Raw genomic sequence first — 22,826 nt, 5'->3', positions numbered from 1 at the left:
ATTCAGTCTTCATAATGAATGTTATGGATTAACTTTATCCAGAAAGAATAACATACAAAAGACCATTCTCTCTTGACTTTTATTTGAGCTTGCATTTTGTTAAAATGTTTGAATACATAAAAAGTTATTTAAAAATGTCAAACTGACCAGATATCAAATTACTTTTTTTTTTTTTTATAAACAATTTGGTGTAAAAACTCAGGACCGATTTAGAAAAACATCTGCCGTTTCCCCAAAACTTTTGTAGCTGTCACGTAAAAATAATGGAAAATAACAGGTCTGCATAGATTCTGCAGGCAATCGGTGGTAATCTGGTCAAATGCATGGTGCAAGCTTGTGACGATCGTCAAGTCAAATCTGTTTCTTATTGCTCAGATCTTTGATGTTTCTTCTTGTTGACAAAACTGCAAGAAAATAAAATATAATTTAAAATCCAATTTAAATTGAATGAATGACCTTCTGAAACTGAAGAGGTTTAGATTATACTGATTCAGTCAATTTTGGATAGACAAGAATCTGGAAGTGGTTGGCAAATTTGCCAATCGATATGGTAAGAAAGCATTATCTCTAAAACCCAAGTTGAACTAACAAAGTGTCTAAACATACTGATATGCTAGAGTGAATACTAATTAAATTATCTTCAAATGGTATATGCACGTATGTATCTGGACTCACCCGGACGATGGTAAGAGATGGTACATGCCGGTGGTGATGGTTCCTACTCAGCCCCACCCTGCTGGGCCTCGGGAGCGGACGTTTTCTCAGTGGATGGTTCGCCTCCTGTCTTTGCTTCCTTGCCCTCCTGGCCTGGCTTTCCACCAGCCTGGGGGCGTCTGCGGCGGTAGTTGAAGTTGCGACGGTAGCGGCGCTGACGGGGCTCCTGGTTCGGGCCTCCCTCGCCGCCCTGGTTCTCCTTGTCCTCTTCACCGTCCCGCACCGGTCTGGGACGGGGTGGACCACCCCTGGCAGATTGGGAGAACACGATCAAGTACTACAGCTAGAGCAGCTGGAAATGAGACTGCATAATGTTGTCTTACGCCCGTTTAGTGTGACCAATTCAAAGACAAAACATTTTTAGGAGCCCGATACATAAATGAATAGTGTATCTACAATTGTCATGCAATTTTATCAAACTAACAGCTGAGACCAGCACGTAATTGCAATGAAATCAGACAAAAAGGTACACAGGTAAATGGAATAGAAAATCTGTGGAAGCAGTTGCCGTTCAAAGTTAGGCTGCAATAAAGGGAGAGTAGTCAGTACAATTCTACATACTTCAGTGAGTAGCATACTAACATGCAACAGCAATCTGGATAAAAATCTCATTTTTTTGATAACCAGGCCAAACTGCCATAACATGATTTTCATAAATCTTTTCCCTGCATTTCTCCCAATGTTGCAGCCTTGTGTCAATAAAGCCAACATGCAAACCGTGTTCTGAACCTTGGTCGGAAGCCTCTGTAGTAGTTCTGCCTCATTGGTTTATTGCCCTGGTCTGGACCTCCCTGGTTCTCATCGCCTTCGCCGCCCTAAAAGCAAACAAGGATTAGTCAAACAACTACATTGTAATGCTCATTTTATGTTGAGTTCGCACCTTCTAGGAGATAACATGTGCTCAATTTCAAAACGCTATCAGAATCGCTCACCGTCTGATAAGACCACATGCTTTGGGGACTAGTTGTGAAACTTTTGACCTTTTTGAAGTTACAACAACTCCTCTTTAGGCTTCTGTCAATGTAATATGGTTGGTACAGGGCTGAAACTCAGCAGTCCCAATAGTTTACTATGGTAAACATACAATGTATCAGTCAATAGACCAATACACTTTGATTTAATTTCCATCCGTTTGTCATCTGCCGCTTGTCCGGGGGTCGGGTCGCGGGCTCTTCCTGGGGGACCTTGAGGTGTTCCAAGGCCAGCCGAGAGACAGTCCCTCCAGTGTGTCTTGGGTCTTCCCCGGGGCCTCTTCCCAGTGGGACAAGCCCACAACACCTCACCAGGTAGGCGTCCAGGAGGCATCCTGATCAGATTCCCGAGACACCTCAACTGGCTCCTCTCGACGCGGAGGAGCAGCGGTTCTACTCTGAGCCCCTCCCGGATGACCGAGCTTCTCACCCTATCTCTAAGGGAGAGCCCAGACACCCTGCGGAGAAAACTAATTTTGGCTGCTTGTATTCGCGATCTCGTTCTTTCGGTCACTACCCACAATTCGTGACCATAGGTGAGGGTAGAAATGTAGATCGACTGGTAAATAGAGCGCTTCGCCTTTCCACGTCTAATTTTGATATCCTAAATCAAGTGTGTTTGTGTTGTGTGACGAGATGTTTGAGAGTTGGGTATGACAGCACTGAAACGGGGTCCGGTCGGCGGCCAGGGAGACCCCTTGTGGCTTCAGGAAGTGCCCTGTGACGGCATACCTCAGTCATCTCTCCTCATGGTGCGTTGGTGTAAGGGGGCTGGCGGCCATAGTGTCTACGTACAAAGTATGGTGGGTAGCGTCGTCTGCCAGGGTAGGAGGGCCTGCGCTGCTGGGGCTGCATCTCTCCCTCTGGGGCGCTCTCTGCCCCCTCGCGGCTGCTCTTCTCACGGCTGCCTGGCTCGCGCTCGCCCTCGCCATCGCTCTGGTAGTTCTCCTGGTAGTCGCCACGGGGTGGGCCCCTCCTGCGGGGATACCGCCTGTAACGGTTCCTGTCAGCTGCGTACTTGCTTCCCTGGACTGGAACACCCCCTGGGCCAGTGACGTTGGCTGCCTCGGCTCCCTGGAAGGATAGGAAGACATTGCACAGGTCAATAAAAACAGGTCTACACATCAGCCCTGTGTATACTGTGGTAGACATATGACCGTTATGAAGATAATTGGGGTAGGCCTGATATTTATGTTTTGTTTTTTTTGCACAAACCTTTTCCCCTTCAACCACATCAAACTCCACAGTTTCTCCATCTCCAACACTGCGGAGGTATTTCCTTGGGTTGTTTTTCTTTATGGCAGTCTAAAAACAAGAAAAACAACCATACTGAAATATCTTATGTAAATATAAGCACATCTTTTTTACATGTTGCATGAAGATAAATTAAACTTCTGTTAATTCCTACCTGGTGTACAAAGACGTCCTCTTTTGTGTCATTCCTAAAAAAAAGAGGGCAAAGAACATACATACAGTTACTGAAGCTCAACTTGACACCTACATGACACTGACCAGACAAAGTATTCACTGGTTGTGTAATCAAATCAAAGCCGTAATAGGATTGGGAATGTTCTTCACACATGGATCATATTAGTGTCTTTAGACGACTTGGGAGGGAGCCAACTTACCTGTTGATGAACCCGTATCCATTCCTGACGTTGAACCACTTAACTGTACCCAAGACCTTAGTTGCTAAAAAAAATAAAGATAAAAAGCACATTGGACAAAGTTCTCACACATACAGAGACTGGACAGGACTGGGGAGTCAGCTATATTTAAACCCTAGCTGTTGAGCTTTTTATAGATTCTGATGCTTAAGCCTTGGTGTTTGCTACCAGCTGCTCAAAAAGTATGGCATGGTCCAAATGCATATTTGGTCGCTGTAATGGTGGGGGTCTTGTGAGGGAATACTGTATCAGAACTTGCGTGAAAAATACCACCAGTGCGATTGTGTATAGACAAATGTGACGTCTATTAGGCCCATCCACACAAGGAAGTGACTGAAACTATTACACGTGGTGGAGTCGCGCCCTGAGATGCTAGCTAGCTAAAAGCAGCTTATAAGGCTAGTTCGACAGATAGCCGGAGTGCTACCCACCTAGCTGATTAACTATGGTCTACTCAAAACCATGTGGTTGGATTTGAGCCAGCATGGATGAACTGCACTCTTTCGGTTGGCATAAAATAATTGTAACACGCTCAATTGTCGGACGCTATTAATTGGATTTTATAAAACCATTAAAACCGAGGTTGTTAAAATTGAAATCTCCTGGGCACAAAAGATTTCAGAAGAATCCGACTACTGCGGCGGACATTTTGGGTGCTCCTTGTTGGCTACTGTAGCAAACACCAGTTAGCTAGATTAAAGATTGCCATGCCCAACCACTGAACTATTTTAGGCATCTTACATATTCCTTTGTCATAAAAATGAGTAAACCCTTAATGACTCATGAAAACACGATAGACTCGTTTGGTATGAAACGGCATTCACACGGACGCCAAGTGTTTCCCAGTACGAACAAAGGGAAGCTAGCTAAATAGCATTCGTGTTAAGGCCTATTTCATGGCCAATTCACTACAACTTGGGTCTGCCAACCAGTTCAAGGGCCAACGTGAACTCATCTCATACCGCGTAGGTAATTAACCTAACCTAGCCGTCTAGGAAAGACAAATACAACTTGCCACGGTAATTAAGGTAAACTGATTGAGTTTGTTTGTTCTTGTTACTGTAGTTATATATCCATCTAGATGACCATTATCAAGGGCAACATCTAATACAGTCGCATGGGTTAGCTGGCTAACGTAAGCTATCCTGGTTAGCTAACCAAGTAAACGTTTAGAGCCTCGCCGTATGAGACAAGTAGTACTGTACTGTACCTGCCAACTACCCAATCACCAAAATCACATGTGCAGCTAGACTAGCAAGCTGCTAATGAAGACACGGCCGATTTCTCTATTGCACTTTGCTACACCTCGTTTTTTACCTTTCAGTTGAACCATTAATAGACGTTACACGTTAACTAACGTAGCTTAGTTATTTGGTCAAAATAATTATTCGGTTGAAAAGAAAACCTGCGTTGTGCATTCAAACAGGCGGCGTGCAATAATTTCTTAGAACTTATGGAAGTGGAACGTTGATGAACGCCAACAGTTTATGTAGCCTTTAGCTAGCCAAATAACTGACATTATGGACATAGCCATAAACAACATTTTGATTTGATGGTTGGCTTACCGGCAACAGTTTTTGAAATAAAATGCTCTCTAGTTATCTTTCACAATGTATAACATTTATGGCCAATCCATATAGCTCGTCTACCTGGTTTGTTCAGCCTTTGCCAGTGACCGAGTTAGCTAACGGCTTGCAAACCCCTAGCGCTTGATACATTAGCTAGAGCTAACTAGTATGACTGTCTTTATCTACTTGTTAAAAGGTTAAATAGCATACACACCTCTTTGCTAAATACCTACAACGTTAGCTAGCTAAGCTTACCGATGACCTTCTTATCCCCCGCGGAAGCTGCGGCTGCCGGGCTGGATGGGCTCTCCGCATCGGCAGCAGGCTGCGGTGGTTGTTGTTGTGTCTCGGCCTCGCTGCTCATGGTTACTGGTTGGTAATGGCCTATGCCGGCGGTGGCTCTCTAGTGTGTTTCCCGGTGCTAGATGGTAACCTGGGCCGGCGGTGGTGGGGGCTGCTGCCTTCGGGCTCTCTCTGCTGTCCTCTTTCCGCTCCCGTTGCCGATCGAACTGGGAGGAATGAGAAACGATGCCGGGGAATATTCTTCGCAAGGTTCCCTCCCACCTTCTTCTGTAATTGGTCCCATTCCTAAACGTAGTACATTTTCATTGTTTCCATTGGTCTATTTGGTTGTCAATTATATGAGGAACAAAACCGAACTGAAAATGATTGGTACGACAGAGATGATGTACATACGTACCTCCTACAACAATGCTTCACGCAAGGGCCAGACAGACGATCGTCCCATAGTTTTGTTCATGGTCATGGCCGTGGCAATTTACCGTTTTTGTTTGTACTCTTATTAATCAAATAGTATGATACAAGTTAAGCATTTAGATGCACATCTTATATGGTCTCTGCCTTGAGTGTCTTTTCACCAGTGCCCTGTCAGTAGTTTGTCCTTGTGCCTCTTAGCCTGTCTTCATTTTATCAACCTGCACTTTAAGAGACCCGATGATGGGGTAGCCAGGCTTACTGATGTGTGATTTGATGCCAACATGCACCTATACTGCTGTACACATTTTTAGTCCCTCTGGATTCTCATTTAGGCACACCCGTTTGCACTGGAAGTCTATTACAGTATGATGCATTATTAGTCGTATCGTTATGTTATGTCATATTTAATTTTCCTGTGAGGTGAGCACATACAACACTGTCGTCCTTAACTTTAATCCCAAATTTAAAGTCTCTCTAGTCATAGTAGACCAGACATCCCCCCGGCCAAGCTTGAGACAGCCCCAACACCAACCCCCAACTCATTGTCATGTTAATGCTCCGCTGGCACTGTTTATGAGTCCCGGTTGATGTGTGAAGAGTTCGTTGTTAATAGCCGAGCCCTGTTGTCCCACAACAAAGACAAGCTTTGACATTGACCCTAGAAAGCCTCCCATCAAGCCTCCCAAAACCCTTCCTGCTTCCATAAGAGAGCAGAGTTGCATCTGAAAGGATTCCTTTGTGCAGGGGGATGGTGTCCAAGGCGAGAGAGAGCAAGTGAGAGTGGGGGAGGGGTTATGGTGGATTCGTTGACTGAGAAGATGGTAGAGGCAACCACAAGTTCAGCAGTAGGTCCTTGGTACTACTGTGTACTTGGAAGAATGCATTATACACTAATTCCTGGTCAAATAATTACACCTGTATGACATTCATATGGTAAATTTGGCAAGGTGGCTGGTATGGCAAATGGGTCAATTGACAACATTCGTTGTTTGAGCCTGATGCACTGCACACAGTAACCTCCACACAAGGCAAAAAGGACATCACATTGTGTTTGTACATCCACTTGGATACTAGCAACTATTCCGTCCTCCAAACATGTTAACTATATTGTTTAATATTGACAATTTCAGATTTGTTTGTTTCAACTGGAAATATTAAATATATACAAATGATGACAGCCCTGCACTTATGACCTACTTTCACATTGAAAACATTTGACTAGTAAATAAGGTAAGCAAATGCCATGAGAATCTTTGTACCTCCATCCAGAAATTCTATATGAGAATCATATCTGAAACCATTTACAAAAAGTAAAAGTATTTATTGTAAATGTGACCCAAACATTAGACATTGTATTCATAATATTCGTGTTGGCAACTCAAATTTAGCAATGTACTTTTAGGTAGGGTATTGTTGCTGGATGGTGTAACTATATATACACATTTAAAAAAATCTTGATAATCTGTTATTACCATTTCCAATTACTAACTGCCTAAACTAACAACCAGAACAGTAAAAATACTATATAGACAGGGTGAAAATAAACCATTACCTACATTTCACTGAAAACTATTAGTATGGCGCAATTGTGTAATGATTGGTTTTAGTATTGTCTTTAATATTTTCTATCAGATACAAGCAATTAGGAAGTGAAATTTTGAACAATGATGCAAATATGAAAGACCATTTATCATCAGTAACAAAAAAATTGAGTTGGGTTGAGTCACATCTCTCCACACTGAGCGACAAGGATAGGCAGCTTGGGCTTGTTGTTTGGCCCTGTGGGAACATTCTGCAAAAGAATCAGCAAAGAGATGGGTAATGTGCTGCAATATTTGGCATCCTATTTAAACCATAATAACATTGATTTAATAAGACAATTTACTCAAATGGTTTTAATGAAATATGCAGAGTTCACTGCTAATCAGTGCACTGCATACAGCAAAATATATATTTTTTACCTCAATCTTTCTCATGACTAACAATCCATCAACAACTTTGCCTAAAAGAAAAAAACAATTATGAACTTCACAAAGGGCGTGAATGTTAGGTTAGAATATGGCAAATAATAAAAAGAGATATCCTTCTTACCGAAAACTACATGCTTTCCATCTAACCAGTCACATTTGGTGCAAGTGATGAAAAACTGACAACCGTTGGTTCCGGGGCCGCTATTTGCCTATTACAAGATAGCAGATAGATAGGAGTGGACTTTGTCACATATTGACCAATAATATGTGTGGAAATATAGCTGCACATGTTAGTCAGTCTCTCTGTCTAGTTTCTACAGTTGGTTCCCGAAGCCCTTGGACATTGACACATTTATGTTCTGTATGAGATAAAATGTACAAATTCACCCATTTTATGAACCAAACATCCTTGAAGTTTACATTATATGCAACTAAATTGATTGCATATATCTTGCTATTAATTACTGTAAAAACAGTTTGGAATATCTTTGTTGATTAAATAAATGCAAGTAATCAGGGTAACACGCCCATTGCCACTACCCCACCCAAACAAGGCAATCTGAGTGAGTTAGACCAGGGGCTTGTTCCATAAAGGAAGTTACTTTTGGTTACTTTCCTTGACTTAAGCATGGTTTAATCTGTAAACTTGCTTCATGGGACAGGCTCCAGGTCCACATAGGTCACTAGCCTAGACTTCTTTGAGTTTTTTATTTTGGTGCAAAAACTGAATTACAAGACCCTGTGGCCATACATTGGTGTCAGAGTGCCCATTGCACATGCCAGTGTACAGGCACTTTACACCAGTCATCACGGATCTTAGGTTGCAAACTAGCATTAATCATGCGCCTGCTATCAAGGTTTGCTAAAGGTAGTGATCATGTTAAACCCTTGTTTCTTCTGACTAATTTTTCTGTGAGCCATGAGAAACAAGTAGCCTACACAAACACTACAAAGCTTAGTAGCAGGAGTACAATGGTTAACCTAGTTTGCCATCTCAGCTGAATTCTTATTTATCTGGGTAGTTTCTGCTCAACATTGCCCCAACTGGGAAAAAAGACCTCAGCCAACAACAAAGGATGCAAGGAACAACTTCAACAACTCTCAGTGAAAGAGTGCCAGCAAATAAGACACCAAAAGTTGGGTGATGCGGACGGGTTACAGACTTGAGGCAGCCATTTAATGTGAAATAGGACTACAACCAATATTAAATATGACCACATTGTAGCTAATGTCACACCATTCAAGGACTATTGAAGCCATACAATAGAACTAAGAATGAGGGATTACATTTTCTAGATTGTTTTGTCATTTCATTGTATCCAGTAAACTCAAAGTGCTAAACCCTACACATACCATGGAGAGGAGGCCTGGTGTAGAATGTTTCATCCGAAAGTTTTCATCTGCAAAGGGACCTCTATAGATGCTGCAAATACCTGTTCCATCACCCTAAAGAACAAAGTAAACAACTTAAGACATGCAAATCAAACCTGTACAGTATTGAGGTAACTATGTCCAGAAACTAATTTGTGCTTAAACTTTTTCTTCAATCTTCATTCTTTCAATCTTGGGCATGCAATAAAATACAGTTCACTAAATGGCACAGTTGTCCACTAGTGGGCAAACTGAGCATGAACACGAAATGCAGACAAAGTTTACACCTCTGTTTACAAAAATCTCATCTGAACAATAATACAACCAATTGGGCTCTAAAATGGACAATAGGTAATACTGTCAAAGCAACAACATATTTTCTTCTTGGGCCTAAAACAAAGGGCAATTATAAACCCTGTTAAAGAACAGTACTCACATTTACAAAGTCTCCTCCTTGGATCATAAAGTCTTTGATCACCCTACCATTAAGAAGGAAATAAGAATGTATTTCAAATATCTAGTCAAATGTAATATTTTATGTTTTACTATAAATATATTTTTTACTATATTTTACTGTAATTAATGATGTGAAATACTTTTTACCATTTTAATGTCCAAAACCGTTGACAAATGTCAAGCTAGACACAGTAAAATGATGATGAGCTAGTCACATAAGTCTGTCTTGTTGAATGTCAGTTAAAGGCAGGGTAGGTAATGTTGCTGAGAAGCACAGTTTATGTGTTTCTTGCACTTTTTGAGGTTCATGTTTAATTGTAACTTGTTTTACTACTCTCTTATGGTTCTTCTCTTTGCCACTTATTTGTTTTTTCACAATGTATGCTTCATGTTTTGACTACCCGCAATGTTTGGGGCTATGTCGTTGTTATGATCAGTGACCTATGCACTTTTGTAAAGCTTTCTCTGGGAAGTCGCTTTGGATAAAAAGTGTCTGCTAAATGAATAAATGTAAATATTTTGGAGGAGTGGCTTTGAAGGGTAGGGTGGGATATTCTGGTTTGAATCCTTTAGAACTCAATCTAAAATGGCTTGGTCCATAAAACGTACCTACCTTGCCTTTAACATTATTGTTACATTGACAGACAGTTAAGCCGACACTTATACAATATTCCCTCAGACTTCCAACTATACCTGTGGAATGTGCATCCTTTAAAACCAATGGGGACACCATCTTTTCTGTGAAAATAAAATGAAAAATTCAAGCATGGAAAGATACTATTTGTTAGATGGTTGGCGGGTTGTTGGACACAAAAAAGTAGAGACCATGTTTTCTTAAGGACTTTTTCCTAGTATGTTATGTTTCTTGTTTTTCCCCACATTGACAGACACACTTAACATACAGTACATACCTTTTTGTTTTTGCATATAGACATTTAATTCATGCATACCTCACTTCGTTCAGCATGCCTCTCATTTTGTCATACCTGTTTCATGTGAGTAGGTATTGCTGTGGGGTTTTGTTTGGTGTTGTCTAATCGCTTGTGTTCTGTTAGCTGCTTAGTCCCTGTTAAAACCTGTGTTGTGTTTATTCATCCGAAAGGTATAACTTTGTCTAAAAACACTAGTTAGAACTGAGCGGAACTTAGTGGCCTAGTGGTACTTGAGGCAGGCAAATTCAGTTTAGGGGTGTTTTGTATTCTATCGTTTCATTTCTAGGGTCCAGCTCAGCCCCTTTTCCCTAACCCCTTTACTGTGTGTTTATATTAAACGTTTATGTTTGACAATAGCTTTGGTTGTCTGTCTCGATTTGTTCTCACTTTGCCTTACACTACACTAACTTGCATAGGTTTTATGTTACCGGTTGTCTGTATCCTCCACCCGAGACTGCTAGAGCCATAGGGTTCGTAACAATGACCATTTAGTTAACCACATTTTTCAACAATTCCATCTTAACATTGAACTTATCTTTAAAAATAGGAAGCAAGGATAATTATTCATGTAAATAACACCAAAGTGTCTTAATGGACTGCCTTTTCCATTATTTTTTTTACAAAAGACACAATGGCAACATGCCTACTAATTTAAGTTTGTGTAAAAGAATGTTTCCAGAATGGAATGTTTCAAATATCAAGCACATTGTCTACGTACATCATTTAATTTCTTTTATGAATGAATCTGTATCATGTATAGTTGAAATTAAAGCAATATTGGCACCTGCTTTTATATCACTGTAGTCTGTGTATATATGCCATCACTTACTTGAATTCTCCAGTACAGAACTGCCTGTGAATGAAAACAAAAATATTAATAGTATATTAATATAATAAACATTTTACAAGGAATGTCACACAGGGCTTAGATAGCACCTATAATCAACCTAAACCCTCAGAGTAGACAAGAAAAAACTTCCCAAATCTCTCAGAGCAAGAAACAATGAAAGAAACTTTGGAAGAAGCAATTTATTCAGTGATCCATTCTTTCATAGGTGGTTGGTAATGCAAAACAGTGCAGACTTGTCTGTCTTCATGTGTTTTGGAGGGGTTTCGGCATATTTTGGTTGAAATCCTTTCAAACTCAAGTTAAAATTGCTAAGTTTGAAAAAACGGTTACACAAATTAAAACTCATAATTCTATTTCTACACTCAAATCAATTAAGAAGAATGTTTCTTACCGAAAATTCTCTGCTGTCTTGGGAACCACATCAGCAAAGAGTTCAATCTTCATTCGTCCAACTTCCTAAAAGTCAGTTATCAAACTGTAACAACAACACTGGACAACCCTATTGACAAACATTACGGCAGGGATAATTACCATTACATCCCCAGGTACACTAAATATGATCAGGATTTTTAGACAATGACATCCTGTTCCTACAGTCTAAGGCTGAATCCCCCTTACCCCTAGCCATTACTTTTGCACGTTCACGTGAGAGCTAGTGGTGTGTTTTTTTTTTTACATGCCTTTTGACATATTTTCATCTCAAAATGTGTTACTGTTACTGGTGTGGATGCTACCACATTACTTGATTACTAGAAGAGATTTGATACTGAAAAGCTATTTAGTAAAAAGAAACAACACCAGCACCACAGTAATGAGATATGTAGTTGAACTAGTAATACCGCTACAGGAAATAACAGTGCAAGTATGTAGCTTTTATTTGGTCAGGACTCTTTTGGAACAAAAAGATGGTACCACATCTTTTCATGGCTAAATAAAGATCAACTTGAACAGTGAAGAATTATTCAAAAAGGTTCATAATAATCAAAATAAAAAATATGTCCCGTTTATTCACCAAATGTTTCAAGAGATCAAGGTGAAGCTAAATCTGCTACACCCCAACCTGTGTTTACTGCTTAGCCCTAAATGCACCAACTGAGTGCTCAGTGATCAAACATTTACATATAGTAGAGCAAACAATGAGAATGTCTCACTGTGCCAGATCCTGGGTGGAGATATTATGGTTGTAGGTTGAAAGTCTATTCGTTTAACGACTTGGACTATCCTGTGGCTTCAGAACCATGCCTCAAAATCTAAATGCAGTCAATACAGTCACAGAAGTAACAAATATAATAATTAAAAAACTGAATGCGGGCACATTAGATTTGTCCATCTGTGTTTGTACTGACAGTTTAATTATGTATCCAAGCAAGAGAACTATGAGGAGACGGTGACAGGATTATCTTGTCTGACAAGACAAGCAGGTCCTTAAAACAGGCTTGAGTGGATATAGAAAGATGGGGACACCTGAGAGCAAAACTCTTGCAGAAAGAGAATGCAGGGCGTGTCCAATTGGTTTCTGGTTTATACAGGAAGTACTGGAGTTAAACAAACAGACCTTTATAAGGCATCAACCAACACACACAACAACTTCACCTGCGACAGGCAAGAGAACAACATCTTCCAGCTTGTGAAGTTAACTTTGCTAGCTGCTTCTGCATTGAATGAACCGGTGATACCATCTATGGATCAAAAGTAAGATTTGTGACATGAATTCAAAGATTTACAGATACTTAAGTGTATATTGCAGCACAATGTGCGGCACAATGTGAAGCACAAATGAGATTGGTTCCTTGTGTTTTTAAGGGGAAAGTTAAAGAGATTGATTATTTTTGTAATAGTAAACTTTTACAGATATTGGGATACATTTTTAGACTCTGACAGTCCCATATTTTAACTGAAACTGAGTACAGGCTTGTCTATTTGGTTAATTTTATACACTACTAATGGCAACAACAACCATTATCTCTTCAACAGCCTGCGTTAGAGCACCTCTTATTGGACAGAGTGATGCAGACCATACAGATGCCCCTTAAGTTGCCAGCTACTCACCACAACAGCTCAACAATGTGGGCCATCATAGAGCACTGGGAGGGCAAAGACAGCTGTTGTGTGGACAACACTCAGCAGTATCTGTTCATCATGCTCTTAAAGGTTGGCCTGGATACACTGGTCCTGATGCTCTTCAGGCGTAAATTGTATACTTTCTTCATGAATGTCTTCAGCTACTCACTTGTCCTGGTTGACATTGCATTATTTTTGGCTATAACAATGGTATGGTTCCTCGGGCCTGGTCAGTCCCCTGTGTCGTTGTGTTTTGTGCTGACACATGGCTCGGATATGTATGCAGCGGTGCCTCTGCCTGTGCTGATACTGGGACTTCTAAACTACTTTTTTGAGCTAGGTAACCGTACCTGCCATGGTTCAATACACAGTGGCCTGCAGAATGGTTTTTTGACCCTAGTAGTGTGGGCCATGGCTTGCCTTTGGTCTTTCCACTCAACAAACATAGATATGATAGAGATTGAGTATGAGGCAGGAAAGCATGCACGAGTATGTAAAATGCAGGACTCAACTTTAATGTCCTTTTTCTGTGTAGGCATTTCCATGGCCATCTGTTTTGTGTTGCTGCCCTTCTGCTCAAAGCTGCCCATGTGGCTCAGGGAAGCTAATAGAGCTAATAGCTCTGCAACTCTGAAGAGTGACTTATACTTCAGCAAAACCTTGTTTAGTGGGCAGAAATGTGATGAGAAACAGATACTGGTGGTGGAGACTGGCCAGGAAGTTCCTCCCCTTTATGTTAGCCTTATGTTGTGTTTTACTGTTACATGGATGCCTTTCATAGTCATATCATTTCTCTGTACAGTCATGGGGTTTGTAGTACCTTCCTACATCACTTTAAATATGCTTTGGGTGGAGTGTGCCAACAGTCTGCTGATGGGGATTGTATTTTGGTTGAAGAGTGACTATTTAGGCCCTTACATGGATCTTTCTGATGATTTTAATCTGTGGAAAATATACTGGAACTTGAGTAGAGGGCCAAAACCTGCTGCACACCAACATGAACTCTCCAATGCTGTTTTCAGTCTCTCAGGTGACCCACTACTACACGTGTGAAAGAAAATATACAAAAAGGGGGGGATTTTGTGAAAATAAACAAGAATGGTCCCGAAGATAAGGCTTTAAAGCTTGAGATGAATACATTCATCAAATTGTTGCGACTTCATAGTTCAACAAAAATATTTTTCTACACATGAATGGAGCGTAGTAGCCTACGCTTCTCTAAAAATACGTTTGTCTTATTTTGAAATAAATCTGATGTAAATACCAAGCGTGTGTTTCACAATTTAGAAAATCTGCAAAAATAAACATACTGCAACAACAAAAACCCCGAATCTACTGAATGTCAGTTGAACTTTAACGATTAGAAAGAATATTTCATGAGCCTTAACTAATTACCAAATCTATATCTGTGACTTGATTGACTCAAGTTTTTAGTGCAAACCAGTACACTTATTATTAGTGTGTAACAGAGTTGAAAAATCCGTTTAACTGTATAATGAGTTTCTCCTTTATGCTGCAGTTGTAAATAATGTTGGTGTTTTAGAGCCACCTTTGGAGCTGTGATGTACTGCAGGTCTGCAGCTTTTATGTGTGTACTGTTGCCGTAACTAGACAGAAGAAGTTTGCCTGTCAACGATGCTGCGTATGCCAACTGTTATGTTTTTGAATGAACAGGAATTAAAGAACTAAGCAATTGCAGTGTTCGTCAGTCCCGTTGGACCACCGTCACATTGGTGCCGTGACCCGGATCACTTGCTTAGCGTCAGCTGACCACCGGAGTGAGTTTAGAGGGTGAATGTAACCGGTGTGAATCGGTGAAACTCACTCCTCAGGTATGTAGAAGGCCACCAGCGTCAACGAAAAGCTAGCTTTTCTTTGGCGTATCTGGTAGTGGTTGTGTCAGGCCAAATAGTGTCCTAGGGCCAAATAGTGTCCTACCTGACGTCACAATGCCGTTCAGAAGCAAGGACGCGTCCGTCGCTATGCCGACCTTAAATTCCTGAGATATCTAATCGTGCAAGCAGGAAACTGTCATGGTTGCTATACTGGTTACTAGGTAGGAAGTTTTGTATTTAGGCCTATTTAAACCAGTTCATTCTACTCTACTATTTAAAGTTTTCACTCGTTTAGTAACCCTAACCCACGATTATATATCTCAGGAATTTAAGGTCGGCATAGCGACGGACGCGTCCTTGCTACGGAACGGCATTGTTACGTCAGGTAGGACACTATTTGGCCCTAGGACACGATTGGCCTGACAGTTGCACTTGGGTTGTCGGAGGTGGCAGGTTCAACTCCTGGGGGGAGTGAACATTGGCCTGATACCTCTTACGGAGCAAGACCACGTCTGTTACGTGTGCTGACCCTAAACAGTAGGTCTGGTCGAGTCCAAACAGGCGGTGTGTGGATGAAACACTGTCGACTCCATTTACTGGTCAAGTCAATTGGAAGTAAGTAAAAACATATAAATACAATTAAGCAATACTGTATTGAGTATTGGTTATATAAACGTTTCCAATTATACCACGCAAACTCCATGATGACCCATACAGTCATTATCGTTTATATCTAGCTACTGTAAGACAATTTGATAATGACAATATTGTCTGCTAGAATCAAAAAACAATTGAGTGGAGAAATCCTAGTAACAGATCTTGCCAAAATCATCTATCACACGCCTAGAAAATGACGAACAGTAAAAAAATAAAAAAAAATAAAAAAAGTTTTTTTAGTCACTACAGAGTACGAGAAAGATTTTGAGACGCGTACCTCTGCCGCTCCGTGCTGCGCATCATGCACTCGTGTATGTACACACTCACTCACTGTTAGCAATGGACGTCTGCTTTCACACTTGTAGATGTTTTTATGATACCAGAATAAGGTTAGTTTGTACATGCCCCAATGATGGCTCTAGTTGCTCAGTCTATAAGACCTCTAAGCTAAAGTTCGATTTATAGACAATCCAGTGCAGCCGAAAGTTCCGTGATTACTATAGCACGTAGAACCTTGCAAACGTTGGCAATGTGGTGTAATTAGCTACGGCTAGCTATAGCTAGCTAGCTAGCAATAGACTAGCAACTAGTAGACTAGTGTTAGGAAAAACACACTCACCTGACCGCCTATGGTAACATCAAAGAACACAATTGGGTTGTTAGGATTTGATGGCTGAACATTCATTCTGGAGGGTGATAGGTAATTACGTGACTATTCACTCTAAACTGAAAACATGCTATCTAGCGAGTTTCAAATGAAATGCGGTACAGAGGGCTACGGCAGCCGACAGCGGACATCAACTAGCCTATGGCTGACGAGGTGGAAAAACATGACCAATAGTCGCCATAGAAACCATAATTTGTTCTCTAATACATATGATGCATATTAAAATACTTATACAATACATTTTAATTACCAAATATTAGGTTCCCTAAAACAAACACAAATTACAAAACAGAAAAGTTTACATTTTGTTATAAGGTTTATTGGTCTAAATAAAATATGACAAACTAAAATTCCACACAATGCAAAACATGCTCCAGTCTACACCAAGAAACGACTAGCCTACATTTAAACTGAAAATGAAAAAGTGATGCAAGTCATTTTTAATGGTTGATCTTGAGCACCATGTTAAAAATGTTGTGAATGGTGGTGTCTACAAAGCACAAACTCAAATTGGTTGTGAAGGAAAAGTAGCGTGGTATGTCTCTTGCATAGGCCAATACACTATGTAAAATAATGAGGTTTCTTGACATTTATACCATATTCGGACAGGGCAGGAGACAGGTCCTCCATTGTCAACGTGTACTTCTTATCCTAAAGTAGAGAAAGAAGATAAATATTGACCACTAACCTATAAACGTCACACATAGTTTTAGGCATGTGGAAGGTCCCTGGAGAAAGATTCGATGTTTTGACATTTGGAAAAGTTATTTCCATGCAATTCATTTTGCTTATAATATAAATGTGACAATTCCTGTAAATGCCCAACTGTGGGAATACAGCTGCCAAAAGCTGCACATTTTCACACCATCAAGAACACAAACCTTTGTCTTATTTCTGGAGCTTCCAGAGGCTGTGCCCTTCATCTTACAGTGCTGCAAGGCATCATTGGCGATGTCCGAGATGAACTTTTGAGCAGCAAGAGAGATCAGACGGATTCTAAAAGAAATGGGGGGAAAACAACAAACATATCAGTGTATTACATTTTATTGCAATGCTAACACTTAACAGTTTGGCTATACATGTATACAAAACAAAACTCACATTCGTGGATCAGATGCCTCAAAACCAGCTCGATTAAGATAGTAGCCCGTCACTGCATCTGGGATCTAGTGAATACATAATGAACTGTCAATGACAACTACCAAAAAGATTTTGAGAGGTTTCAAGATTTCATTTTAAGATCCACACAGCATGACCAAGCTCACTGTAGGAGTGTAGTCCTCCAACTGCATTAGAAAGTCAGCCAGGGGCGTTGTGGAAATGACAGACTTCACGTCTCCATTGGCAATGCCACTAGGAACATAGACGCCGTTGGACACAGACGAGTCAGATGATGAGGTGGCCATTGCAGCTGAGGTTGATGCTGTAAAAGAAAAGAGTGGTAGCCTACTTATGTCCTCAAAATGGGGGAAAAAGCACTGGACTGAACTGGGAGAATTCCGGTTAACAATAATATGATATGAAACCAACGGCATTTCACATAAGGTATTAGAATCAGCCAACGCGTGTTCACGTTTGTTCTAGTATTGTCGGAAATGTAATCTTCTAAGTCACGCAGATAATAACATAGACATACAGTATGGTGTTAAAAGCTATAAGGTTTGCTTCCTTACCGTTAGTTACAACTGGGGGGATGCTACTAACATTCGTTGCTGTATTACTGTTTGAGATAGGATTACTAGATGCTGATGAATTTGAAGACGAACCCCCGGTTGTGACAGGCTGATTATCAATGTTCATTTTGTTGTCGTCGTCTCAGCTCGGTAAAATATGCAAAACTGTTAAAACAAAAACACGATAATTGTAGTTAAATTGTAAATCTTACAATGTTGCAAACTACGGTAAAGTAACGACAAGATCGCAATATCTTCCAAACCTTGGATAATCTAACATCAACACTTCCTTGTGCATCGATTAAACTGCCCGCCGCAGCCTATTTCCTGAAATGTGGTTCCGGTCATTTAGCTTCAACGTAAACGCTGAACGTACACAAACTTTTTTGGCAGGTGGTTTTCAGAAGGTAGGGTTATTATTAACAAATATGATTTCACATTGTCACAATATAAAAAGGCATGGGTAATTACTATATTATGATTGGTAGATAGATTCGTGTTTTGTTTGGTTCTGCATGCCTATAATGGCTCCCTCAACCTCACATTCAGACGGTTCCACACGTTAATGTTTTTCCTGCGTCATAGCACAGAACGCTACCTACTACTTGATGTGAAACATTATTTAAAATGTGTCACATTTGTACGCGTTAATTTTTTTCCTGCGTCATAGGACAGAACGCTACTTACTACTTGATATGAAACATGATTTAAAATGTGTCACATTAGAGATCAAATAACATTTGAAATATACTTAAAATATGTATACTGAAAAGACAATTAAGAAAATAACAAATAGCAAGTTGCTGCTTAAGCAGTTGGAGTGGGTGCCCTGACCTGACTTGTACAGCCAAGGCAGGACACGTCAAAACTCTGTCGTCAGGTTGCATATGGCACCAACAACAACAGGAGCTATTGTGGTACACAGGTACAGTAATATAACAAAACGAATATTACTGTAAAACTTAAGCTACTATTATTTTCAGTCTGCCATCATGCCTTCAGTTGTCCATGTCATTGTGGTTGGTGCTGGGAGCCGTGGGAAGACTTACTCAGATTTTGCCACCTTCCATCCCGAACGCATGCAGGTCTATAAACAGTTATCCCCTTTAAATCCACCACCACATCTTGATAAACTATTGACACAAACCGTTGCATAGGCTATATGCTGTGTTGGATTTATACAACTTATTGTCAGTCATGTCTAATTATCATAAAATTACATTATAATAGAAACGGTATAATACATTATTTTAGGTTGTTGGAGTGGCTGATCCCAGGCAATTTGCAAGAGAGATACTTCAAAAGCAGCACAACATTGCAAATGAAAACATATTTGAAGGTAAGGGAGTCATACCATGTAGTATGATTTTAGAAGCATTTGCTCCTCTAGCCTGATTTAATGTTTGGTTTGTGATGTTTCTTAGATTGGCACAATATAGTAGAGAGAGAAAAGTTTGCAGATGCTGTGTTTATTTGCACTCCAGACCGTCTTCATAAGGTAATGTAGTAGTCATCATTATAGAACAAATATGATTAATCACAAAATCTTGAGCACAGGCTAGTTAAGGTAATGTGCTCAAATGGTCAATTAAACACTGTTATAATGTTATAATTGATAGTGTAATAGATGGAAAATTCTGTTTTTATCATTCTGTTTGAACCTAATATGTACAGGACCCAGCAGTGGCACTGGCAGCAAAAGGCTATCATGTTTTATTGGAGAAACCCATGGCTGTGAGTAACACCACTGAATGGAGGGGAAGCTACTTTATGCACATCTCTTTTTGTAAGAACAAGCAAAACAAGTATGAGTCAGCTAGGGATTTGATTTGCATTTTTGTTGTTGTCATTTTAGGTGTCTACTGAGGATTGCACAGAGATTGTGGAAACATGCATACAGAGTGGAGTTATGCTTACTGTATGCCATGTTCTTCGATATGACCCAGTGATCCGCAAAATAAAAGTACGTATCTTCACCACTTTCCTAAAATTATACAGTAAGAACTAACAAAGTTGAAAGACGGATATTGTAAAACATCACAGTTAATTGTATTTTAAACATGGCCTCTTTTAATCAGATCAGTAATTAACATTGTAAACCAAAAGTGTGAATATGAAGTAGAACTGGGAGTCTATCAAAAATGAAGCCTTCCATGATTTGTGATTATTTCAAGGGTTCGACTTATTTTGATCAAAATCTATGAATGATTCTGCAGGAGCTGATTGACAGTGGAATTATTGGTGAGGTGATCCATATCCAACACCTAGAACCGGTAAGTGTGTAACAGTATACGAAATTACAGAACAGTTATACAATTGGAAACTATTTAGATGCATGATTTTGGACCATCTTATCTTTATGCATCTCTTTAACATTGTAGTAACAATACCACATGTGGTTTATCAGATATTCTTATGTATTTTATCTCTGCAGGTGGGATTCTACCACTTTGCCCACTCTTTTGTTCGAGGGAACTGGAGGAATGAAGCTGAAAGCTCCTTTGCCCTTTTGGCTAAATGCTGCCATGACATTGACCTAATACATCACTGGGCTGGAGGACGCAGGTAAAACATTTGTAGACTAAAACAATAAACAGTAATGTAGCTTAGACAACACACTGTTTCACACTACTTAACTGTAATGTCTGTCTTCAATCGCTCAGGTGTTTGAAAGTATCGTCATTTGGATCTCTCAGCCACTTCCGCAAAGAATGCAAGGTGTGTGTTTTGAGGCTAGTTATTCACATCATCACTATTTAGAGTTAGAGTTACTACCAATCACTAACAGTGACCTTTGAATGAAGTGCATCAACTTTTGTTATTCTCATGCTATATATTACTTGACTGTTATTGTCCAGCGTTGTTATCCTTAAGGTAGCTGATAACCACATTCAATTCTAGCCACCAGGTGCGGGAGATCGCTGCCTACACTGTCCTGTGGAGGGAGACTGTTCATATTCTGCTCGTAAGATCTACTTGGACAGAGTTAAGCAGGTCCTTGCCATTTATACATAAATGCCTCAAACTAAATGGCATTCTGCATTCATGCATTACTACAGTGCCGTCATTGATAGACTATTTTCAATCCATTCATTTACATTTAAATACAAACTTGTATTGTAATTGAAATAATTACTTGATCATGAATACATTTGTGTCTTAGGGTCATACGGGTTGGCCGGTGTCTGTAATATGCCCCAGCTCTCTCCCAGACATTGAATCTGTGACAGATGCCTTAAAGACAGGGCCCTATGGACGCTGTGTATATAATTGTGATAATGACGTTTGCACCAACCAAGTAAGAATGTCTTCATTCTGGTCTGAAAATGTTTAGTTTCGTACTTTCCAAAAGATTAAAATGCAAAAGCAAACCAAACCAGTATGCACACATCTTAAAATGTAAGTTAAAAGTTAATTTGCAGTTATGTCCTCTCCTCCTTTCACATTCCTACTGTTATTTCATCTGTACAGGTTGTAAACATGGAGTTTGAAGGTGGTCTTACAGCATCCTTCTCCATGGTGGCATTTACAGAGGAGATATGTCAGCGAAGAACAACCATTTATGGTAGCAAGGTTAGACTTATACTTTATATTCTAACAACAGTAATATATTAACTATGTAATCGCAGTGAATGGATATATGATGTGAAGCAATTTCCAACAATATGTTATTTTTCTCTACCGAATGCTAATCTTCAAGGAGTCCTGTATTACTGGCAAAGCAGGATCCTCAAAATAAACTGCAGTATTTTAATCCTGCAGGGGGAGCTCTCTTACAATGGTAATGAGATTAGAGTGTTTGACTTTCTGACTCAAAGAGCCACAAAGCACAAATCCAATGTCCCAGGGCACTTCGGTATGGGTGGTCATAGCGGGGCTGACTATCACTTGGTAGATGCCTTCATCTCTGCCGTGGCGGTAAGGATGTTCATAGTCAACATATTATTAGCACATCAACACCTTTCTCTTCTACCTATACCCTTATGTTCAACTTAAATAATTGGATAGTTTGAGTAGTTTAAAAAAGGTAGTAGGTAAACAAAGATATACTATCTTGAATGTCATTAAGCAAGGTTTGGGCATTATGTGTCTTTCATTGACTTTGTGTGTGTTTGTCTACAGAGTGGAGATGCTTCCTTGATCCGTTCAGGTCCAAGGGAGACTTTGCGAAGCCACAAACTGGTTTTTGAAGCAGAACGCGCCCGTTTGGAAAGCAAGGTGGTGTTCTGTGAGACTGACCAATGAGTAGAGGCATAGACAAGGTGAAATGCAGACAGTAAATCATCATGATTATAATCAACAACAATGATTCCCATGACCAATCTGAATATTCTCAGGATAAATGCACTTTATTGGTTTAATGTAGACCTATGTTATATTTCAAATGTGAATACATAAAAAAGTAACATTCTGTCATCTAATTCATAGAAAAATATTGTTGTTCGATGCCTCAATGAAAAATACGGCAATTTATTCTTGTTGTTTGGTGAGTCTGAGTTCATATGTAAATATTTCATAAAACATCTTAGATACAAACAACTGACAAAAGAAACAACAAGGGACAATTGTCAAGTAAAAATTTAGATTGTACAAAAAATATAACTATTCTTTGCCTCCACAAATGTCTCTATTGTCAACATTAAATCAAATAAAAAGGATTCATTCAGACTACTGTCTTTAAACAATATTTAACAGAGGTACTCAGAATATGGTTTCT

The 22,826-nt window shown here is 39.9% G+C and overlaps 5 protein-coding genes across 8 annotated transcripts; 2 read left to right on the top strand and 3 right to left on the bottom strand.

Moving 5' to 3' along the window:
- Window positions 1-65: 65 nt before the first annotated feature.
- On the bottom strand, window positions 66-5,482 carry ybx1 (Y box binding protein 1). Its single transcript, XM_084680719.1, has 8 exons — window positions 5,176-5,482; window positions 3,314-3,377; window positions 3,094-3,127; window positions 2,901-2,990; window positions 2,481-2,759; window positions 1,444-1,529; window positions 676-962; window positions 66-404 (listed from the first exon to the last, which is right to left on the bottom strand). Exons 1-7 carry the CDS (start codon window positions 5,282-5,284, stop codon window positions 719-721), a joined length of 906 nt encoding a protein of 301 aa, XP_084536845.1. The 5' UTR covers window positions 5,285-5,482; the 3' UTR covers window positions 66-404; window positions 676-718.
- Window positions 5,483-6,937: 1,455 nt separating this feature from the next.
- ppih (peptidylprolyl isomerase H (cyclophilin H)) lies at window positions 6,938-16,580 on the bottom strand. Its single transcript, XM_084680722.1, has 9 exons — window positions 16,389-16,580; window positions 11,608-11,672; window positions 11,196-11,219; window positions 10,128-10,172; window positions 9,415-9,457; window positions 8,961-9,053; window positions 7,729-7,816; window positions 7,599-7,639; window positions 6,938-7,429 (listed from the first exon to the last, which is right to left on the bottom strand). The coding sequence occupies exons 1-9, from the start codon at window positions 16,452-16,454 to the stop codon at window positions 7,361-7,363; spliced, it is 534 nt and encodes a 177-aa protein (XP_084536848.1). The 5' UTR covers window positions 16,455-16,580; the 3' UTR covers window positions 6,938-7,360.
- Window positions 12,785-14,595, top strand: LOC146252269 (putative G-protein coupled receptor 160). The gene is made up of 2 exons (XM_084680718.1): window positions 12,785-12,908; window positions 13,191-14,595. Exon 2 carries the CDS (start codon window positions 13,224-13,226, stop codon window positions 14,328-14,330), a length of 1,107 nt encoding a protein of 368 aa, XP_084536844.1. The 5' UTR covers window positions 12,785-12,908; window positions 13,191-13,223; the 3' UTR covers window positions 14,331-14,595.
- LOC146252266 (uncharacterized) lies at window positions 15,480-22,582 on the top strand. 4 transcript variants are annotated; one of them, XM_084680716.1, is made up of 14 exons: window positions 15,480-15,497; window positions 19,093-19,194; window positions 19,364-19,448; window positions 19,534-19,607; window positions 19,784-19,843; window positions 19,965-20,072; window positions 20,326-20,382; window positions 20,544-20,674; window positions 20,773-20,827; window positions 21,011-21,103; window positions 21,273-21,407; window positions 21,581-21,682; window positions 21,872-22,027; window positions 22,232-22,582. In XM_084680716.1, exons 2-14 carry the CDS (start codon window positions 19,102-19,104, stop codon window positions 22,352-22,354), a joined length of 1,272 nt encoding a protein of 423 aa, XP_084536842.1. In that variant the 5' UTR covers window positions 15,480-15,497; window positions 19,093-19,101; the 3' UTR covers window positions 22,355-22,582. The 4 variants fall into 4 exon arrangements, with proteins under 4 accessions (XP_084536842.1, XP_084536841.1, XP_084536843.1 ...); XM_084680715.1 differs by lacking the exon at window positions 15,480-15,497 and adding an exon at window positions 15,579-15,727; XM_084680714.1 differs by lacking the exon at window positions 15,480-15,497 and adding an exon at window positions 18,438-18,516.
- taf10 (TAF10 RNA polymerase II, TATA box binding protein (TBP)-associated factor) lies at window positions 16,734-18,507 on the bottom strand. Its single transcript, XM_084680721.1, has 6 exons — window positions 18,373-18,507; window positions 18,110-18,274; window positions 17,702-17,859; window positions 17,538-17,602; window positions 17,318-17,432; window positions 16,734-17,087 (listed from the first exon to the last, which is right to left on the bottom strand). Exons 2-6 carry the CDS (start codon window positions 18,234-18,236, stop codon window positions 16,998-17,000), a joined length of 555 nt encoding a protein of 184 aa, XP_084536847.1. The 5' UTR covers window positions 18,237-18,274; window positions 18,373-18,507; the 3' UTR covers window positions 16,734-16,997.
- Window positions 22,583-22,826: the final 244 nt, after the last annotated feature.

The sequence above is a fragment of the Hypomesus nipponensis genome, chromosome 18 (genome assembly GCF_054491055.1).
Source record: "Hypomesus nipponensis isolate SF chromosome 18, ASM5449105v1, whole genome shotgun sequence".
NCBI lineage: Eukaryota > Metazoa > Chordata > Actinopteri > Osmeriformes > Osmeridae > Hypomesus > Hypomesus nipponensis.
Note: the sequence above shows the minus strand (reverse complement) of the source record. Positions and strands in the feature narration are given on the sequence as shown.